Source organism: Petaurus breviceps, unplaced genomic scaffold, assembly GCF_028583685.1.
Source record: "Petaurus breviceps papuanus isolate PSGF00001 unplaced genomic scaffold, PetGlider_PUasm1.0 90919, whole genome shotgun sequence".
NCBI classification, from domain to species: domain Eukaryota; kingdom Metazoa; phylum Chordata; class Mammalia; order Diprotodontia; family Petauridae; genus Petaurus; species Petaurus breviceps.
Window position 1 is genome coordinate 7243907 of NW_027187378.1, and position 17083 is coordinate 7260989.

The 17083-nt window shown below is 37.4% G+C and overlaps 1 protein-coding gene across 2 annotated transcripts in view; it reads left to right on the forward strand.

Moving 5' to 3' along the window:
* MACROD2 (mono-ADP ribosylhydrolase 2) overlaps positions 1-17083 on the forward strand; it is a 2250628-nt gene that overhangs the window by 1471278 nt on the left and 762267 nt on the right. For both annotated transcript variants that reach the window (XM_069075441.1, XM_069075440.1), the window contains exon 7: positions 2972-3002. In XM_069075441.1, the coding sequence (XP_068931542.1) occupies positions 2972-3002 (31 nt within the window). The remainder of the gene's footprint in view (positions 1-2971; positions 3003-17083) is intronic.

A 17083-nucleotide genomic window follows, 5' to 3' on the forward strand; every position in this document is an offset into this window, starting at 1 on the left:
CTTCCTTCCTTCCTTCCTTCCTTCCTTCCTTCCTTCCTTCCTTCCTTTTCTTCCTTCCTTCCTTCCCTCCCTCCTTCTTTTCTTCCTTCAGTTCCCCTTTCATATCTTTTATATTGAGTCCTACGTAATGATAAACCCCTAGTTTCCTAACCTATGCTAATTAGTGCTTGTGTTATTCAGAGGATGAATTATTCACTTTAATTCTCTTAGCGCTGTCTTCTTGTGTTTATTGTTTCATGCGTCTTAGTCTTGTCTCCCCAACAAAATTTTAAGTCCCTCAAGACTAGGAACATTGTCATTTTATTTTCTGTGTGCCCCATGACAATTGTCATGAAGTGTGTTGAATCTGCTAAGAATGTCCTTCAGATCCTTGTTAGCCCCCATGAACCTTGTGTCTGAAGTTCTAAATAAGTGCCACGAGGTGGTGACACTTCATCCTTAGATGGTATAGTCTTTTGCAAAAGTCTTTTTGGGCACCTATGACTGAAACCACATTCAGTAGAATAACTTTTGCTTCCTCTTTAAAATGAAATAGATGCATTCCTAAGCCATTATTATAAATATTAAAACATTTGGAGGGACTTTAGAAGTCATCTAATCCATCATTTTCATTGCACAGATGAAGAAACAGAAGTTCAGAGAAATTAAATGTCTTGTTCAAGGTTAATATGGTATATTAAGTAACTGAGCTAAGACATAAACCCAACTTCTTACTCCCAAACTAGTACTTTTTCTTTGACTCTGGCTTTCCAGGAAAAAAAAAAAGGCACATATAGTGTCAATCTAAAGCAAGCCTGGAAAGAAAAAGAAAATCACTTTTTCATCATTTTGAGGTACCCCATTAACCTTTTTATAATCATACTAGACTTTTGCTAGGTTTTTTTTTATGCATGCCCTAGAACTGATAGTATTCTTCCCTTTAGCTAGAAACTGTGGAAGGAAGACAGGAAGAAAGACAAGATAATATATATGTGTATGTATGTATATGTATATATATTTGTAAATATGCACACACACATATATTTATATAGCACCTACTATGTGTCAGGCGCTGTGCTAGCCTGTTTTACAAATACTATCTGATTTGATTGTCACATCAACCCTGAGAGATAGGTATCATTTTAAGGTTGAGGAAACTGGGGCAAAGAGAGGTTAATGATTTACCCAGGGTCACAGAGCCAATAAGTTCTCTTGCTCACAAGTAAGTGATCGACTTAAGGTCACAAGTCAAGGAGCAAGGGCAGGAATGTCAAGCTCCTGACTTTGGACTGAATGACCTTTCTCATATTACCATTCTGCTACTTGTTTTAATTCAGGATCCCAAGCTTCCACTTACTCCTCCCTTAATCCTGGAAGCTTCTTGTAGCTATTAACACCTCACTCCAAACTCTGAGCCTGTTCTCCTCCAAGGCCTTCCTCACTGCTTCAAACTTCCTTCTGTGTGATAGGGAGCAGCCTATCAAATCATTTCACTTAACTGCTTTTCTTAGTTCTATCTCTCTGACAGCTGTTCTTGTCAAAGCAGGAGTCAGATCTTTTCTGTATACCTGTCTTCTACCTGATTAGAAGATTAGATTGAAGACAAGTCTACTGTGAAAATATAGCCACCATCGCCATATTTTGCCCAGTTGGGGAAATTTCAGGTTAATAATGATAATTCATTTTTTGAGGGGGGAGGCAAGGGAATTTGGGGTTCAATGGGGTTTCAGGTTAAGCCCAAAGTCACACAGCTAGTGTCAAGTTGTGAGGCAGGATTTGAACTTAGGTCCTCCTGACTTCAAGACCGGTGCTCTGTTCATTGTGCCACCTAGCTGCCCCATAATAATTAATTTTTATGAAGTGTTTTAAAGATTGTGAAATATGCATTTGAACCTACAAATTATGACCCTATGAGGTAGTTAGATATTATCATCCCAACATTCACTGAGCCTTACAGAAGTTAAATGACTTGCCTGCCCTTGGTCAAATGGCTACCATCAATCTCTCTTCGTAGCAAGTTGAGCATTTTGACTGCTCTGCTACACTGGTATATGACAGGAGTGAGAATCTGGCTCCATCCTCTGGGGCCGAAAGTGCAGCCTAATCTTCCTCATCCCTCTGGAGATACCTGTAAGGAGCAGGACAGCTCTGCTCTCTGCCTGCTGCAGTGAAACCAATAGCCCGTTTCTTAAAGAACACTTTATTATGGGGCTTGCACTTTTAGCCTCATAACATTGGCAGGGGAACCCACTGCTTTGTTTCTGTGCACTCAGGAGGTAGCAAAAGAGTCTCATGGTTGGGGCGGCCAGGTGGCACAGCGAGTAAGAGCACCGGCTCCAGTGTTGAGAAGACCTGGAGATGGAATCCCGGGCTCAGACACTTAGCACCCACCCAGAAACACCTGGCCGTGTAACCTTGAGCAAGTTACTTAACCCCGATTGCTTAGGGGCGGCCAGGTGGCTCAGCGAGTAAGAGCACCGGCTCCAGTGTCGGGATGACCTGGGGATCAAATCCGGGCTCAGATACTCAGCACCACACCCAGAAATAATAACTGGCCGTGTAACCTTGAGCAAGTTACTTAACCCCAATTGCTTAAAAAAAAAAAAAGTCTCATGGTCGTCTCCTTCATGGGTGAGTTGTTAATATTTCACAATAGGGATATAGCTAACAAATTGCTAATTGTACATCATTATTTAACAGCTTTGAACATTTTCTTATGTAAAGTTTAAACTTATTCTTAGTGGCTTCCAAAGTTCTTTTCTGATTAAATAGACAATATCTCTGTTAACCAAAATGTTCAGTTGACAGACTACCTCAAATCTAGTCTATTTCAATACATTATCTCCTATTGTCAAGCAGTAGTGATAATAATAATAATTTATAATTTATAACTTGCCTACTATGCTTTAGGTACTGTGCTAAGACTTTCCAAATATATGGTTTTGTACAAAGTTGTATTCTTTTAACATTTACTTTTTTTCTTAATCCACAGGCATTCCCCTGCATTTCCACAGGAATTTATGGTAAGTGAAATTTATTCTGAATAATACTCTCTGTCCTTTATAACTAAAGGTAAAAAGTAATCTTTAATAAAAAAGGTATTTTGCTGGTTGTACTTAAGAAATTCTTTAAATGCTGGTCAGATCTCACTCTAGAAACCATAGAGACTACATACATTATTGTGCGCCTTTGTAGAATTGGGCTGTATTGATTATTACTTAAAATGATTGCATCATTCACATGGACATCTTTTGTTATACAAAACTTTTTCTTGTAATGGGATTGCATCATACTGCCCCCCCCCCAAAAAAAACCAGTTGTGCTCTCATATTTTATTGACACTATAGATTTAAATTTCCTTTAATATAGTTTTTTTTGGTCATGAGTAAAAATTTGGTCATAATAAAAAGAATTAAGCTACACATATAAATCATTATTCTCTCTACCTACCCACCCCTTTACCTTCACCACTAAGTAATATAAATTCTTTAAGGGCAGGGACTATTTCTTTTTTTTTTTTTGCATACATAATAAATTCTTATTGATCAGTTGATTCTAGAGTATGACATCTCCCTCAACCTGAGCATAGTAAGTAAATCATAGTTAACTTTTCCAAGGATCTGCGAGTTTAGGTGACTTGCTTATATTTATATGGTAGCTGTCAGAAGCAAGATTTGAAGCTCTTTCCAACTCTAATTTAACATTCTGTCCGTTACCACACATTGCCTCTCATAATATTCAGATTGTGTGCATATACACACATACATATGAGTATGTGTGTGTACATACTGCATACTTGGGTTATATATAGCTATATATAGCTGTACATGTATATATTTATATATGTATGTGTGCTTATATATACATAAACACACATATGCAGATGGAGCATGCATGCATGTATCTAGGCTGCAATTTCTGAAAGCAACATACAAAGAATTGTTAATGGCTCCATAAGATTTTAATAAACAAAAAATATTTTTACCTTGCAGCTGATGGATTGTTTTGAATAACAACTGCTTCATTTACAATTGGAAGGAAAATGTTGCTACATTCACTTGTTTTCATTCATTTAAAATTCTCTAAACATTCATCCACCTACGTTATATTTTTCTTTTCTTTCTCTCAGACCATTAATAATAATGTTTGGTGATTTTTAAGCTAAATTCATATGTCTTGAGTTCTATGAAGGAGAAAAAAACAGCTTTTGGATTTTTGGTTTTAAGGGAAATGGTTCGTGACCTCTTTGACTTTACACATGGAAACTCTTGAGGGAAGAATAAAATATGTTTGAGTCTAGAAAAATACTTTGAGTTTATTAAAAGTCAGAGTTGAAATCGGTCCATATCTTGTTTGCTATCCAAATTTAAGAGATTTTCTTTATTTGATCTGGTACCTTGTTTTTGATAGTCCCAGAGAGAAACAATTGAAAATGTAGACTTCAATGGAATTCAGAGAAAACCAGCTACAGCTGAAACAAACTTTTTCCAGTGTAAGGTGCTGGTAATTCTCTGGTATCTTTCTCTTTCTCTCTCTTTATTACCTGTCTTCAAAAAGTCAGAACCCACTGCAAGTGAGGCCAAATTATAACTTCTACACAATTGTGGCTAAAATGTCCATCCTAAATGCATAACCATTATCTTATGGTGAATGACATTGTTGCTTATACAAAACATTTTATTTCTGTAATTATGTTTCTCTGACAAGCTAAATTTAGATAATTAAACTGGATAAGAATTCAGTTTTATCTTCCTTAAAACAGCAGGCTTAGGTTCTGGGGGCAGAGGAGGAACAGAAACTTTGTTCTTTTTTCAGAGTGTTTTTTGGATACAGATTTATTGCTGGAAAGTGTTGTCTTATGTCAATACAAAGAAGATTATTAATCCACAATTAAGAATATTTACTAAAGCACCTACTTTCTTCCAGGCATTGTGCTAGATACTGGGGATCCCTATCCTAAAGGCACTTTCTATCCAGGAAGACAACTTATACACATACAAATATATGCAGCATATATACAAAGGGTGAAGGGTGGGCCTGACCTCAGACCAGTCCCCTTTTTTTTTTTTTGCATTTTCGAGGACAGTTGGGGTTAAGTGATTTGCCCAAAGTCACACAGTGCATGTGTAAAGTGTCTGAGGTCTGATTTGAACTCAGGTCATCCTGACTCCAGGGCTGGTGTTCTATTCACTGTGCCACCTAGCTGCCCCCAAGACCAGTCACTTTTTAGTAAAGATCTGATATTATAACAAAATTAAGCATTTGTAAATCACTCATCCTTTAACAAAAGGATGTTTGCTTAGACAGGAGCTAGCCTGTGGCTGGTTTTTCTTCTAACCTTGGATGAATTAAGGAATTTAGAAAACTGATTTAATATTTCCAGAGGCTATCAGGAAGTTGCTTCAAGGGATGTGTAATTTGAACCTTAACATCCAGGTTAATCAAATTCCATAAAAAGATTTATTCACTCTCAGGGGAAAATTAGCCCAGCCCCGCTAAGGGTGAAACCTTGATATACAATGGTCTTATCACAGAAGGTAAATACAAAGTAATTCCATTGGAAAGGATAGCAAATGGGGGCAATAGGTAAAACCTGATTTAGTTGTTACTTGAGCTGATAAAGCAGCAGAATGGCTCAGTGGATAGAGTGCTTGTGCTAGAGTCATTAAGACCAGAGTTTAAATATAACCTCAGGGGTGGCTAGGTGGCACAATGAATAGAGCACTAGCCCTGGAGTTGGGAGGACCTGAGTTCAAGTCTGATATCAAAGACTTAACACTTACTAGCCATGTGACCTTGGGCATATCACTTAACACCAACCACCCTGCTTCCCCCCTCCAAAAAGCAAAAAATTAAAATTATATATATATATATATATATGTAAAACCCCAGGCATTTACTAGTCATATGACCTTGGCCAAGTCATTTAACTTTTGTTTGCCTAAATCTACTGGAGAGGGAAATGGCAAGCTACCAAATGCCAAGAAAACCCCATGGATTCTACTGTCTCTGGGGTCATGAATAATCAAATGAGACTGAACAACAATGCATGACCTAAACTTTGAAGAGAGCTTTAGAGTCCAAGAGGTAAAGAAGAGTAGGAAGTCCATTTTAGGCATGAGGATCAGTTGATAAAAGAGGACAGACAGGAAATGGGGTTTTCTGTGAGGAATAGCTAGAAGGCCAGTTCAACTGGACTGAAAAATACATAAAGAAGAGTGGTGTATAATGAACTTAGAAAGGCAAACTGTAGCCAAGTTGTGAGAGTGCTAACTACAAAACCAAGGACTGTCTATCTGGTTCTAGAAGCAATAGGAGACCCATTCCCCTTGAGCTTGGAATGACCTGGTCAGACTTGTGCTTTAAAGATAGTACTTTGGCAGTTTTATTTGGGATGATTTGACCATGAGAAGGACTTGAGACAGGAAGGCCAGTTAAGAGAATACTTCAGTAATCCAGAAGACAGTTGATGAGATGCTGAATTGCAATGTTGATCATTTGAGGGGTGAGAAAAGGATGGATATGAGATATATTCAGGCAGAACTGATAAGACTTGTCAACTGATTGGCTGTATGGGGTGAAGGAGAGTAAAAATTCAAGAATGATTCTTAATGTTGAGAACTTGAACTAATGGATGAGTACTGGTATCCTCTGCATAAATGGGGAAGTTAGGAAGAGGAGTTGGTTTGTCTTGTGCATGTTAATATTGTCAGATTTTTACCTCACTACCCTGAAAAGCAAAATGTGATCTGTAAAGAACTTGACATAGAATATGGCTAAAGTAATAAAATAGAAAACCAGGTAAACAAATTACAAAGCAAGAGAAAAAAAAAGAGAAGATTGAGGCTTATAGAGAATCAGAAAGAGATAATAGCTAGGATTGTTACCATGCTTTAAGCTTTGAAAAGTACTTTACAAATATCATCTCATTTGATTCTCTAAACAACTACTCTGGGAGATAGTTGCTATTAGTATCTCTATTCTATAGGTGAGGATACCAAGCCAAACAGAAGTTAAATGACTTGCTCAGGGTCACACAGCTAGTAAATGTTTCAGATCATATCTGAGCTCAAGTTTTCCTGATTCTAAATATAAAGAATCAAATGAGTATTAGGAAGTCAAATAGATATTCCTAAAAAAACAAAACAAAACCACTTCTTTTCAATGTAACATATGTTTTCACGTTTCTAGTTTAGGAATATAATCACATCAGGAGAATTTGACTTTGTAAGTCGATGACAGCTTATAAAAGGGAGGTAATGTCCTAAATGGAAAGGGCAGTGGGACAGTGAATCAGAGACAGAATTAGATGACCTACATTTAATAAGACAAACAAGTGGTCACAATGCCAAGCCCTTAGACCATTTCCGGTGGTGTTAAGCCATACTTCTTGTAACCAAAAAAACCTCAAAAACATAGTCTACTGTGAAGACAATAGACCATAGGAAGGGATTTAAGATGTGTTATCCAAACTCTATCTGAAAAAGAATTCTCTCAAATAAAGGACATTTATAATATAGCTTTCAAGGTTCTCAAAATGCTTTCCACATATTTTCTCATTTGTGCCTTATAAAAACCCTGTGAAGTAAGTACTACAAGTTTTATATTTCTAATTTAATAGGTAAGGAAGCTGAAGCTTGTTGAGGACACATGAGTTGACCATTGTCAGTCACACAGCTTGCTATGAAATGGCAGAGGTGGGATTGGACCCATGCCTCCCTGCCTCCAAGTCCAGCACCTTTTTCCACTATGTCAAACCACCTTCTTGACAAGTGGTGATCCAGACTTTTGCTGAAGACTTTGATGAGGAAGGGTTGGGGTGTGCTGGAGCCCACTCCCCACTAACTGAGAACTGATTGATCAATATCAAGTGTGAGCATTTAAAACTTGGAAATCAGCAGATGATAGAAATCCAGAATTTAATTATCACTTTGTTGATAGTCCAAAATTTAAAAAGGGATGGAGAGAATGTTGAATAATACAGATTTATCTTAAACATGTCTTGTGTATAGTGTTGTGTTTTTTTTTTTCTGAAGAGAATGAGTTGCTAAACATTCACCAATACCTCATACAGAAACAGGGACATACATGCACATGCATGTGTACGTGTGTATACATATGTGTATATACGTGTTTATATATGTGTGTGTATATAAACGTGTGTGTGTGTGTGAGTATCTGTATCCTACTATTTCACAATACACCACATTCCACTTTGAGATAGATAGTGTTAGGAAGTTTTCCCTCCTGGCCAGCCTAAATTTACCTCTTTGAAACTTCTGCCCATTGTTCCTAGTTTTGTCCTCTAAGACTAAGCAGAACAAATCAATTCCCTCTTCTACAAGACAGTCATTCAATTATTTTAAATACTTGAAATATTTCTCCTTAATAAATCTTTGACTCTCCAGACTAAGTAATGCTAGTTCTTTGGACTGATCCTCACATAGTATGATTGTGAGGTCCTTCATCATCCTCTGATTGGAGGACTTGGGGATGGAGTACTAAACTCCACATCTTTCCTCTCTAGAGAGCAGAATTTGTACTTTGCCAATCACTTAATTTCCCATCTATACCTCTGCTTGATCTCAATTACACTGAACAAGTCATACCTCCTGGTGTCCCTTCCACCCCCAATCTCCAACTTCCTTTTGTGTTTTCTTTTCCCATTAGGTTAGAAACTACTTGAGGGCAGGGACTGTCTTTTTCATTGCTATCCCCCTAGCACTTAGCACAGTGCCTGGAACATAGTAGATAGATACTTAATAAATGTTTGTTGAATTGAATTGGATCCTAGTTGCCCATCTCTAAATACTTTACAATTTATCATTATTATTTTTATTATTGGTTCACATATGGAACTGGATGTGAAAGCAATATTCTAGATTTTATCTGAACAGGAAAAATACAGAGGTTTCAACTTCCTATTAGCTGTTTTTATTGTATCTTTTCAGTACAAAGGTTAGTCTTCTTGACAGAAAAAAAACAGAAACAAAATGGCACCCATTTTCATGATTTCACATTCTCCTACACTAGGATCATTTCTTCTTTGATGTCTTTTTCCTTGATACCAATGAAAAAAAGACAAAACAAAAATCTGCTATTATTTTTATTGACTGAAACATTCACTTCTTTTCAATTCATTATACATCTCTCTTAACGCTATTCTTACTAAATGGTGCCATGCCTTTATATCAACAATTGATTACCTCCCCCTGGTTTCATCTCATTCATATTTTGTTATTGTTGTTTAGATGCTTCAGTCATGTCCAACACTTCATGACCCCATTTGGAATTTTCTTGGCAAAGATACTGGAGTTGCTCCAATTTCCTTCACTGCCTCCTTCTACAGATGGGGAATTGAGGCAAACAGGATTAAGTGACTTGCCCAGAGTCACACAGTGCCTGAGGCTGTATTTGAATTTAGGTGTTTTTTACTCCAAGCCACAGCACCACCTAGCTACCCCTTTGGGGTTCATCTACTTTCCCAAGGTCACACAGCTAGTTTTTGTGTAAAGTGTCTGAGGTCAGATTTGAACTCAGGTCCTCCTGACTCCAGGGCCGGTGCTCTATTCACTGCACCACCTACCTGCCCCAACTATGTGTCTTTTAAAAATCTAATTTTGTCTATGAGTTCTTTTTTGTTTCCACATCTGTTTCTTTAGATCATCCTCTTTTTTCCTTCTCATTCCAACTGTTTCTTTTGAGTCATTAGAGTTTCATTCTTTACAGCCTTACTGGCCTTATTGTAAATAATTTCATTCTCTCACTGAGTGCTAAATTCTTGCCCAAGACAACAATTACATGAAGTACCCAGTCCACCCATACTCGCTTCTCTCCCACTCCTGGTCCTGAACTCCTAACCCTCCAGACTTTTCAACAGACAACCCTTCAGCCTTGCCATCAAGATGCTTCTGCCTCTGTGGCCACCTCTGCCAATTGGTGAGTTCCCATCCAGAACTACCATTTCAGGAAGTGTCCGGGTCTTCCATGCTCACTCATCTCTTGGTTCTGCTCTTGACTCTCCAAACTTTTCCACCTTGTCTCCACAGGATTGTAATTTTTCCCCCTTTCCTCTCCTTTTTTTTTTTTGTACTGTCTTCTTCCATTGGAAGAAATCCTTGAGGACAGGCTCAGGTTCTTTTTTTTTCTTTTTAGCCAGTTTGTATTTTTAGTGCTGTTATCAGCAAGCACCCCAGCATCCCCAGGGTGTCTGCCAACACAGGTTCTTGGATCTGCTTTGTTAAAGGAAAGCAACTCAAAATGGGTTAACAAGCTTACTTTAATCAGTCAAATATGTATCGTTTACCTAGTTCAGGGGAAAAAGGTCAGTACCCCAAACTTCAGAGTATACAGACAGAATTATCAAGACAGAGAAACAGATCAAGTAGACAGTTTCCAAACTGTCCAACCATTACATCCATACCAAATCAACATCTGGGTTTTTCAAAGCCCGGGGGCTCTCAACGATGGCTTCCCAGAATCTCATCTGATCAAATCACAGAACACTTCTCAAAGTGAGCCCCAAAACAAAGCCTCAAATCAGGGTTTATATAGCCTTCTCCTGGCTCAGAGAATGTTACAACCTTCTGGACCCACTGGCCAATCAAAAAGTATCTACTGAAAAACAAGCCTCCCACCCCAGGCTCCAGGTGCACTTTAGCCTAGGGTCAGGGAAGATCTTAAAAATTTACATTCTGATTACAAGTGCTTACTGCAATGCCTGGCACACAAAAAGCCCTTTAAAAATGATCTGTCTCTCTGTCTGCCTATCTATCTATCTATCTGTCTATCTATCTATGTGTCTATCTGTCTGTCTATCATGAAGAGGATCCTATCTATAGTTTCTCTGAATCCTTTAAAATCTCCTCTCTCACTGTCTAGTATGTATACTAGTATATATAACTTACATAAAGTAGTTTCATTGTGTTCAATAGACATGATATACTGACTTAATGGTCTCAGGGAAGTCACTTTAGTCCAGTGACCTGATTTTTCTCTATGCAAAATGAGAATTAATTACATTTTCTTTCTAAAAGCTGCATCAGTCTACCCAGTCTATAAAACTTTTCCTACCAATGTCCAAATACTTAAATTCTTATCTCTATGTTCTAATTACAGCAAACCCGCCCCCCCCCCCTTTGCAGGAGATGAAGGGAGCTAAAGTTTTGCCTTATTTTTTTCTGAATTATGATTTCTTTGGGTAATTCATTTTTTTATTGTTCATTCCCTTCACTTCTCTGAATATTTCTATGTATCATCATACAGCTCAACAATTTTGCCCTGGGCTAGTCACTGTTTGCTAAATAATACCTTTTTAGTAGTTTGTAAATCTGCAAAGCTTTTTGGAAACTGTATGGATGAAATACATCACATTTATAAAACAGAATTTATGCCACAAATATTTCCCTTCAAAGAACCTTTTCCATTTACATCTATTCTTCTCTTCCTCTATTAATACTTTAATCCAGGCCCTTATTACATCAAACTTAGGTTACTACAGCAATCTTTAACTTGTCCCCTTAACTCTACTTTCTCTTACTCTTTTTCACCTGGGATTGTCTCTGTCAGAGTCAGCATACTACCACACCCCTTTCATTAGCCCCCTATTCAAAAAATAAGGAAATTACTGACATGAATTGTACTTTGTCATTTACTAATGCTTTCCTTAAAGCAACTTTGTGAGGTAAACAATGCATATGTTATTATCCTCATTTTGCAGATGAGAACTTTTCTAAGGTAAGAAAATTAAATGCTTAGCATGACACATATAAGAATCAGGATTTGAACCCTATATCCTAAATTCAATCCCATTTCTTTTTCCATTACCCTTATAACTGCTATTATATATATAACAAACCTGTGAAAATAGATACTAAATATACTCATTTTACAGATAAAAAAATGGAGGCTTTGACAGGTTATGTGCCTGTGTTTCCATATAGTAATAAATATGGGAAGGAAGGTTTAAATATATATATATATATATATATATATTATAAACTTAAAGATAAAAAAAATTCCATATATACAGCAGAACACAATAAAGAGGATTGTATAAGAAACCACCACTCTCTATTTCATGCTACTTTGCTTTTTCTAAAAGCATATTACAAATTTCACATTACTTTCAAAATCGTCCTGCTTGTCTGTGCTTCCTCTGGTATTTCATTCTTTTTTTATGTTTTAAAAATGTGTTTATGTCCTTCTTTTTGCTATCACTATTCCTATCCAGTGTCATTAAAAACAAAGAAAATAAAATCTCTTTTAACAAATAAGCATCGTCAAGCAGAACAAATCCACAAAGTGACTATTTGAAAAATATATATGTCTCTCTCTTTTTTCTTTTTTTTTTTTTTGGAGGGTAATTGAGGTTAAGTGACTTGCCCAAAGTCACAAGTCTAGTAAGTATGTCAAGTGTCTGAGGCTGCATTTAAGCTCAGGTCCTCCTGATTCCAGGGCTGGTGCTCTGTTCACTGCACCACCTAGCCCCCTCAATGTCTTTCTTTCTGAACTCTGAATTCATTACCTCTCTGTCAGGAGGAGGGGATCATGCTTTCATCCATCACAGGCCTTTGGAGATACAGTTGGTCACTGATTTGATCAGAGTTCTTAAGGCTTTTAATGCTCATTTATGATATGGTCATCATATTGATTCATTTTTTTGTTCTGTTCACTTCACTGTATCAGATCATGCTTTCCAGAATTCTATCACATCATTTTCATGAATGTTTATAATATTCCATCATATTCATATTCTACAGGTCCTTAAACTATTCCCTAAGTTGATGGATATTCTCTTTGCATTACTAGGAGGCAGGATCCTCACCCAAATCTCTGCTGACTTTTGTGAAATTCTGAAAGCTTCTGGTACTGTTCATTTTGGCATTTAGCATATGATAATTTTCATTGTTGTGTTTCTTTTCCCATTTCCCCAGTTAGATTATAAGCCCTTTGAAGGCAGGGCCTTTATATATCCTCAGGGCTAAGTCAAGCTTCCTGTACCCAGTAGTAAATGTATGATGATGATGATTACTCTTGCTAGTATAGGTTGCTGCCAGATAAAAAGTGCTAAAGATTTATTTGAATGATTGATTGGTTGATTCTGAAATCTAAGCGAAAAATCCAGATTAATTTGTTCTCTTTCTGCCACCAATATGGCCTGTCATATCTACTGCTAATTTCTCATATGGCAATCCTCTCTTTTAGCCCTGATTATGCCTTTTGTAAAATGAGAAGACAAAACTAAATGGAAAAGACCCTGATATTGGGAAAGATTGAAGGCAAAAAGAAAAAGAGATGGCAGAGGATGAGATGGGTAGATAGCATCAGGAAGCAATAAACATGAAACTTGGACAAACTTGGGGAGAGAGTGGAGGATAAAAGGGGCTGGTGTGCTGTAGTCCATGAGGTCATGAAGAGTCAGACATGACTGAACCACTGAACCACAGCAATGCCCTTCTCAACCTTGCTTTTTAACGGCCTTTCTTCTAGAGCAGAAAATAAAGCAAGTCTGTCAATCTCAGTGCTTTAGTTGATGAAGAACCCAGAGAACCTCCAGGTGATTTGTTAAGAATACTGACTTTTGAGTTGAATGGACTATGTCTGAACCCCAGGTCTCCCACTTTTTCCCCTTGTCCTCTTGGACAAATCACATTGGCCATTCGTTTTCTCTTCTATAAATTAAGAGGGAACTTTAAAGTTCTTTCCAGCTATCAATCTATGATAAGGTAAATTCAATGAAAAGACAGTCACATAGAATAGAAATACTTTTTTTCTGAAGTTACCACTAATAGTCCAATGCCCCGTGAACATGACATCCAAATTGATATAAGGGAAGCCTGAAACAGGAATCATCCGTGCCCATTCCCTCACACTTTTGTCTGTGCTTTGACAGTATTTAGGACAATTCTGCCAAACTATTCCATTCCTATATTGGGAACCAGAATGCACTATGCATTTTTGAGCCTTGATGGAATAGTATGCACTCTTTGACTCCTCTAGATTTAAGATATGCTTGAGGGCTATGCCCCCAGCTCCTTTGAAGTTCAGCATGAACAGGAACCAGACTTCTCCATTGCAACTGCCAGAGTTTGGATGTCTGCTACAGCGTGATGCGTCCATGATGGTTCTGTACTTCATGAGACCACCTGCTTATATTCAGGATGAAAAGAGACTTTGGATAAAAATATGAAAGTAAAGCTTGTATTACTTTGGGGAAAACAGATCCAGATGAGGTTTCTAAAGGTGCAGAAATCACCAGATACCCATTAAAAGTATGAATCAACTTCTACAGTCATCTTAAATGGACAGATTTGTACTTCCCTAATGGACATTTCAGATATGGTACATGCCTTCTGCCCTTGGACATATGTGTGTTAATACATTTAACCAGAAGGCCAGACATGATACATGCCAATGGAATTTTTACTGAAGCAAAATAATTGTAGTCCATTTTATGAGAGCTGATATAGTTAATAGAAACTAAGTCCAGAAGGAAACATGGTTCCCTAGAGTAAGGGAAAGTGGGAAAAATAACCTTGTCTGTACAAAATCTTGAATTCAACTTCCCAGGTAATATGTTTTGTTTGAAGCACAGAAGGAATTTGAGACACTGATTTGTTGGCTGGAAATCTGAAGGAAAATTTAAGTGTAGCCTAACGTAGCTGAGGGAATTTATATATTTATTCATTATTTTTCTGTTATCAGTGTATGAGGATCAGAACATATTTCCTTCAAATCACCCTGGTTACCTTTTCTTTCTATCCAAAGCTGCCAGACTTCAGTCTCCTAATTGAATCCCTCATTTGCATTTCAATCCCCTTCTTCAGTTCTAACTAGCAAAAAAAAAAAAAAAAAAGAGGGAGAAGTTCTGTTTTTATTAATCATATACATTTTTGGCAAATGTTTTTATTACATTTATTACATCTGTCCAAAATCACAGACATGAGTTGGGGGAAAGAAAAGAGGGCATTTTCCAATGGTGATGCCAAGAGAAATGCTTGCTGTCAGATTTTAAATGCTGACAGATTTTAAAAGGTGTGACAGTCATTGCTGTACAAATCTGAGCTTGCCAGCATAGCTATCTTAGGTAATGTGTTTGGGAACCAGAGCAAAACAGAAAAAGATGTGTGTGCCACTCACTTCCTTGTCTGGGGAGGTTTTGTTTCCCTTTTATTCTCTTTTCTTTCCCCCCTTGATATTTCCAACTTCTAGGCAAACTCCCTTTGAAGTAACCAATCAAAATGAGATGAAGTTTTTTCCTCCTCTTCTACCATTTGAAATTTCCTTCCTTCTCTAAGAGTGGTGTTTTTTACCTAAGTCAAAATATTTCCACTCCATTATAATTGTTACTTTCCTGGCAATCTCAACTCCAACACGTAGGGTCTGTATGACTACGATCAAGTCATTTAATTTCTCAGTGCCTTAGCTTTCTAAGATTATTTGCTAAATAGCTGCCCATCAGCTTTAGTAGATGGGCCTTCCTCAGCTTGACTCACCTATGGTAATTAAATCATAGATTTGCACCCCAAAAAATACCTTGGCAATCATCTTAGAATTAATTAACTTATTCTCTTTATGTATATTGTTTTACATCAAGATTTGTCCAAACTGTATCACCTTAGAATAATATTTGTGGTGTTTTCGTACATAGACAACTGAAGTTTCAGCTAATAGTTTGTCATCAAATCCCTTACCTTCCTGAAGATAACTGAATAAGTAACATTTGTGGGGGTGGAGGACTGGAGGGGGCGGGGGCGGGGAAGATAACATAAAAAAACCAAGCATGCATGAATAAAGCATAATGGGCATGATCTCTTACTCTCTTGAACCTAGGTGGACCCCCAGGCAAGAAAAATGACAATGGCTAATCAAAGAGGGAGCTACTACTTCCTTTCAAAAACGTCTAGTCTCCAGTTTGGAGGCAAAAGTTTTCTATTTCGGCTTGTGAAATGAAAAGAGAGCCAATCAGCAGTATATGAGTAGGGCACTAAGCCAAAAGTTAGCAAGACTCAGACTTGACTTTCTTGTGTTGTTGATGCTGAGGGCCCTGGTGTCAGTTTTCTTTCTCTTATTCCAGTCTGAACAAATTCCAGAACTAAATTATTGGAAAATTAACTATTTATAAAAGGTACAGATCAAAACTTTGCTACCTCTTTTGAGGTCTGGATGACTTCTCAAATACTAGTACTCCAGATTAATGTGAAATGGTTTATAGATCAAAGATTTTACTTTTAAGCTGTTGCACTTGCTTCAGACCATCAAATAAAATAATGTTGTTGTTATTGGAAATAGCGTGGCAATCTATTCTCTAGTGGTACCACTCTGAGACCCTCTGATAATCCTCTGCTTTCACTCAAATGCTGCTTACATTTTCTGAAGGAAATCATTTAACAATATTACTGGGTCTACTACAAACATATGTTATAGAATCTCAACTGGACCTTCAATAATGATTAGCAATACTTTTAATCTTCTTGAAATTGACTATACTACCTTCTCTGCCCACATCTGTTCCAAACTTTTTCTGCTTTTTCACAGCACACTTCCTTTCCCTTCTCACCAAAAGACCTATACTAATTTCCCCTGAAAAAAATAAGTCCATTAGCAAAAAACTCACCTTTCTTAACTTCTATACTTCAAATTCCCTCGATATCTCTCCCACCCTGCACACAGAAACATTCCTCCTTTGCTCTAATTTCTGAATAAGAGTTGGTTCTCTTTGCCAACACCCATCCCCCTACTTGTATCCTAGACACCATAACACTTTGATCTCTTTCGAAAGTGTCCTTTCCAACATAGCCTCTCTCCATGTAATTTTCAGCCCATCCTCACCAGCTATATGGCACAGCACATAGAGTGCTTGGCCTGGAGTCAGAAAGACCTGACTTCAAATTCTCCAAACATTTAATAGGTATATGACCCTAGGAAAATCATTTGACCTCTATCTCCTTCTGTCTCCTCAACTAAAAATGGGGATAAAAATAGTAATCACCCCACAGAGCTGTGAGTCTGAAAAGACATATTTATGTGTGTGTATGTGTGTACTTAGAGTATCTGGCACATAGTCGGTGCTTAATAAATGCATTTACTCTCCCCTTCTCAT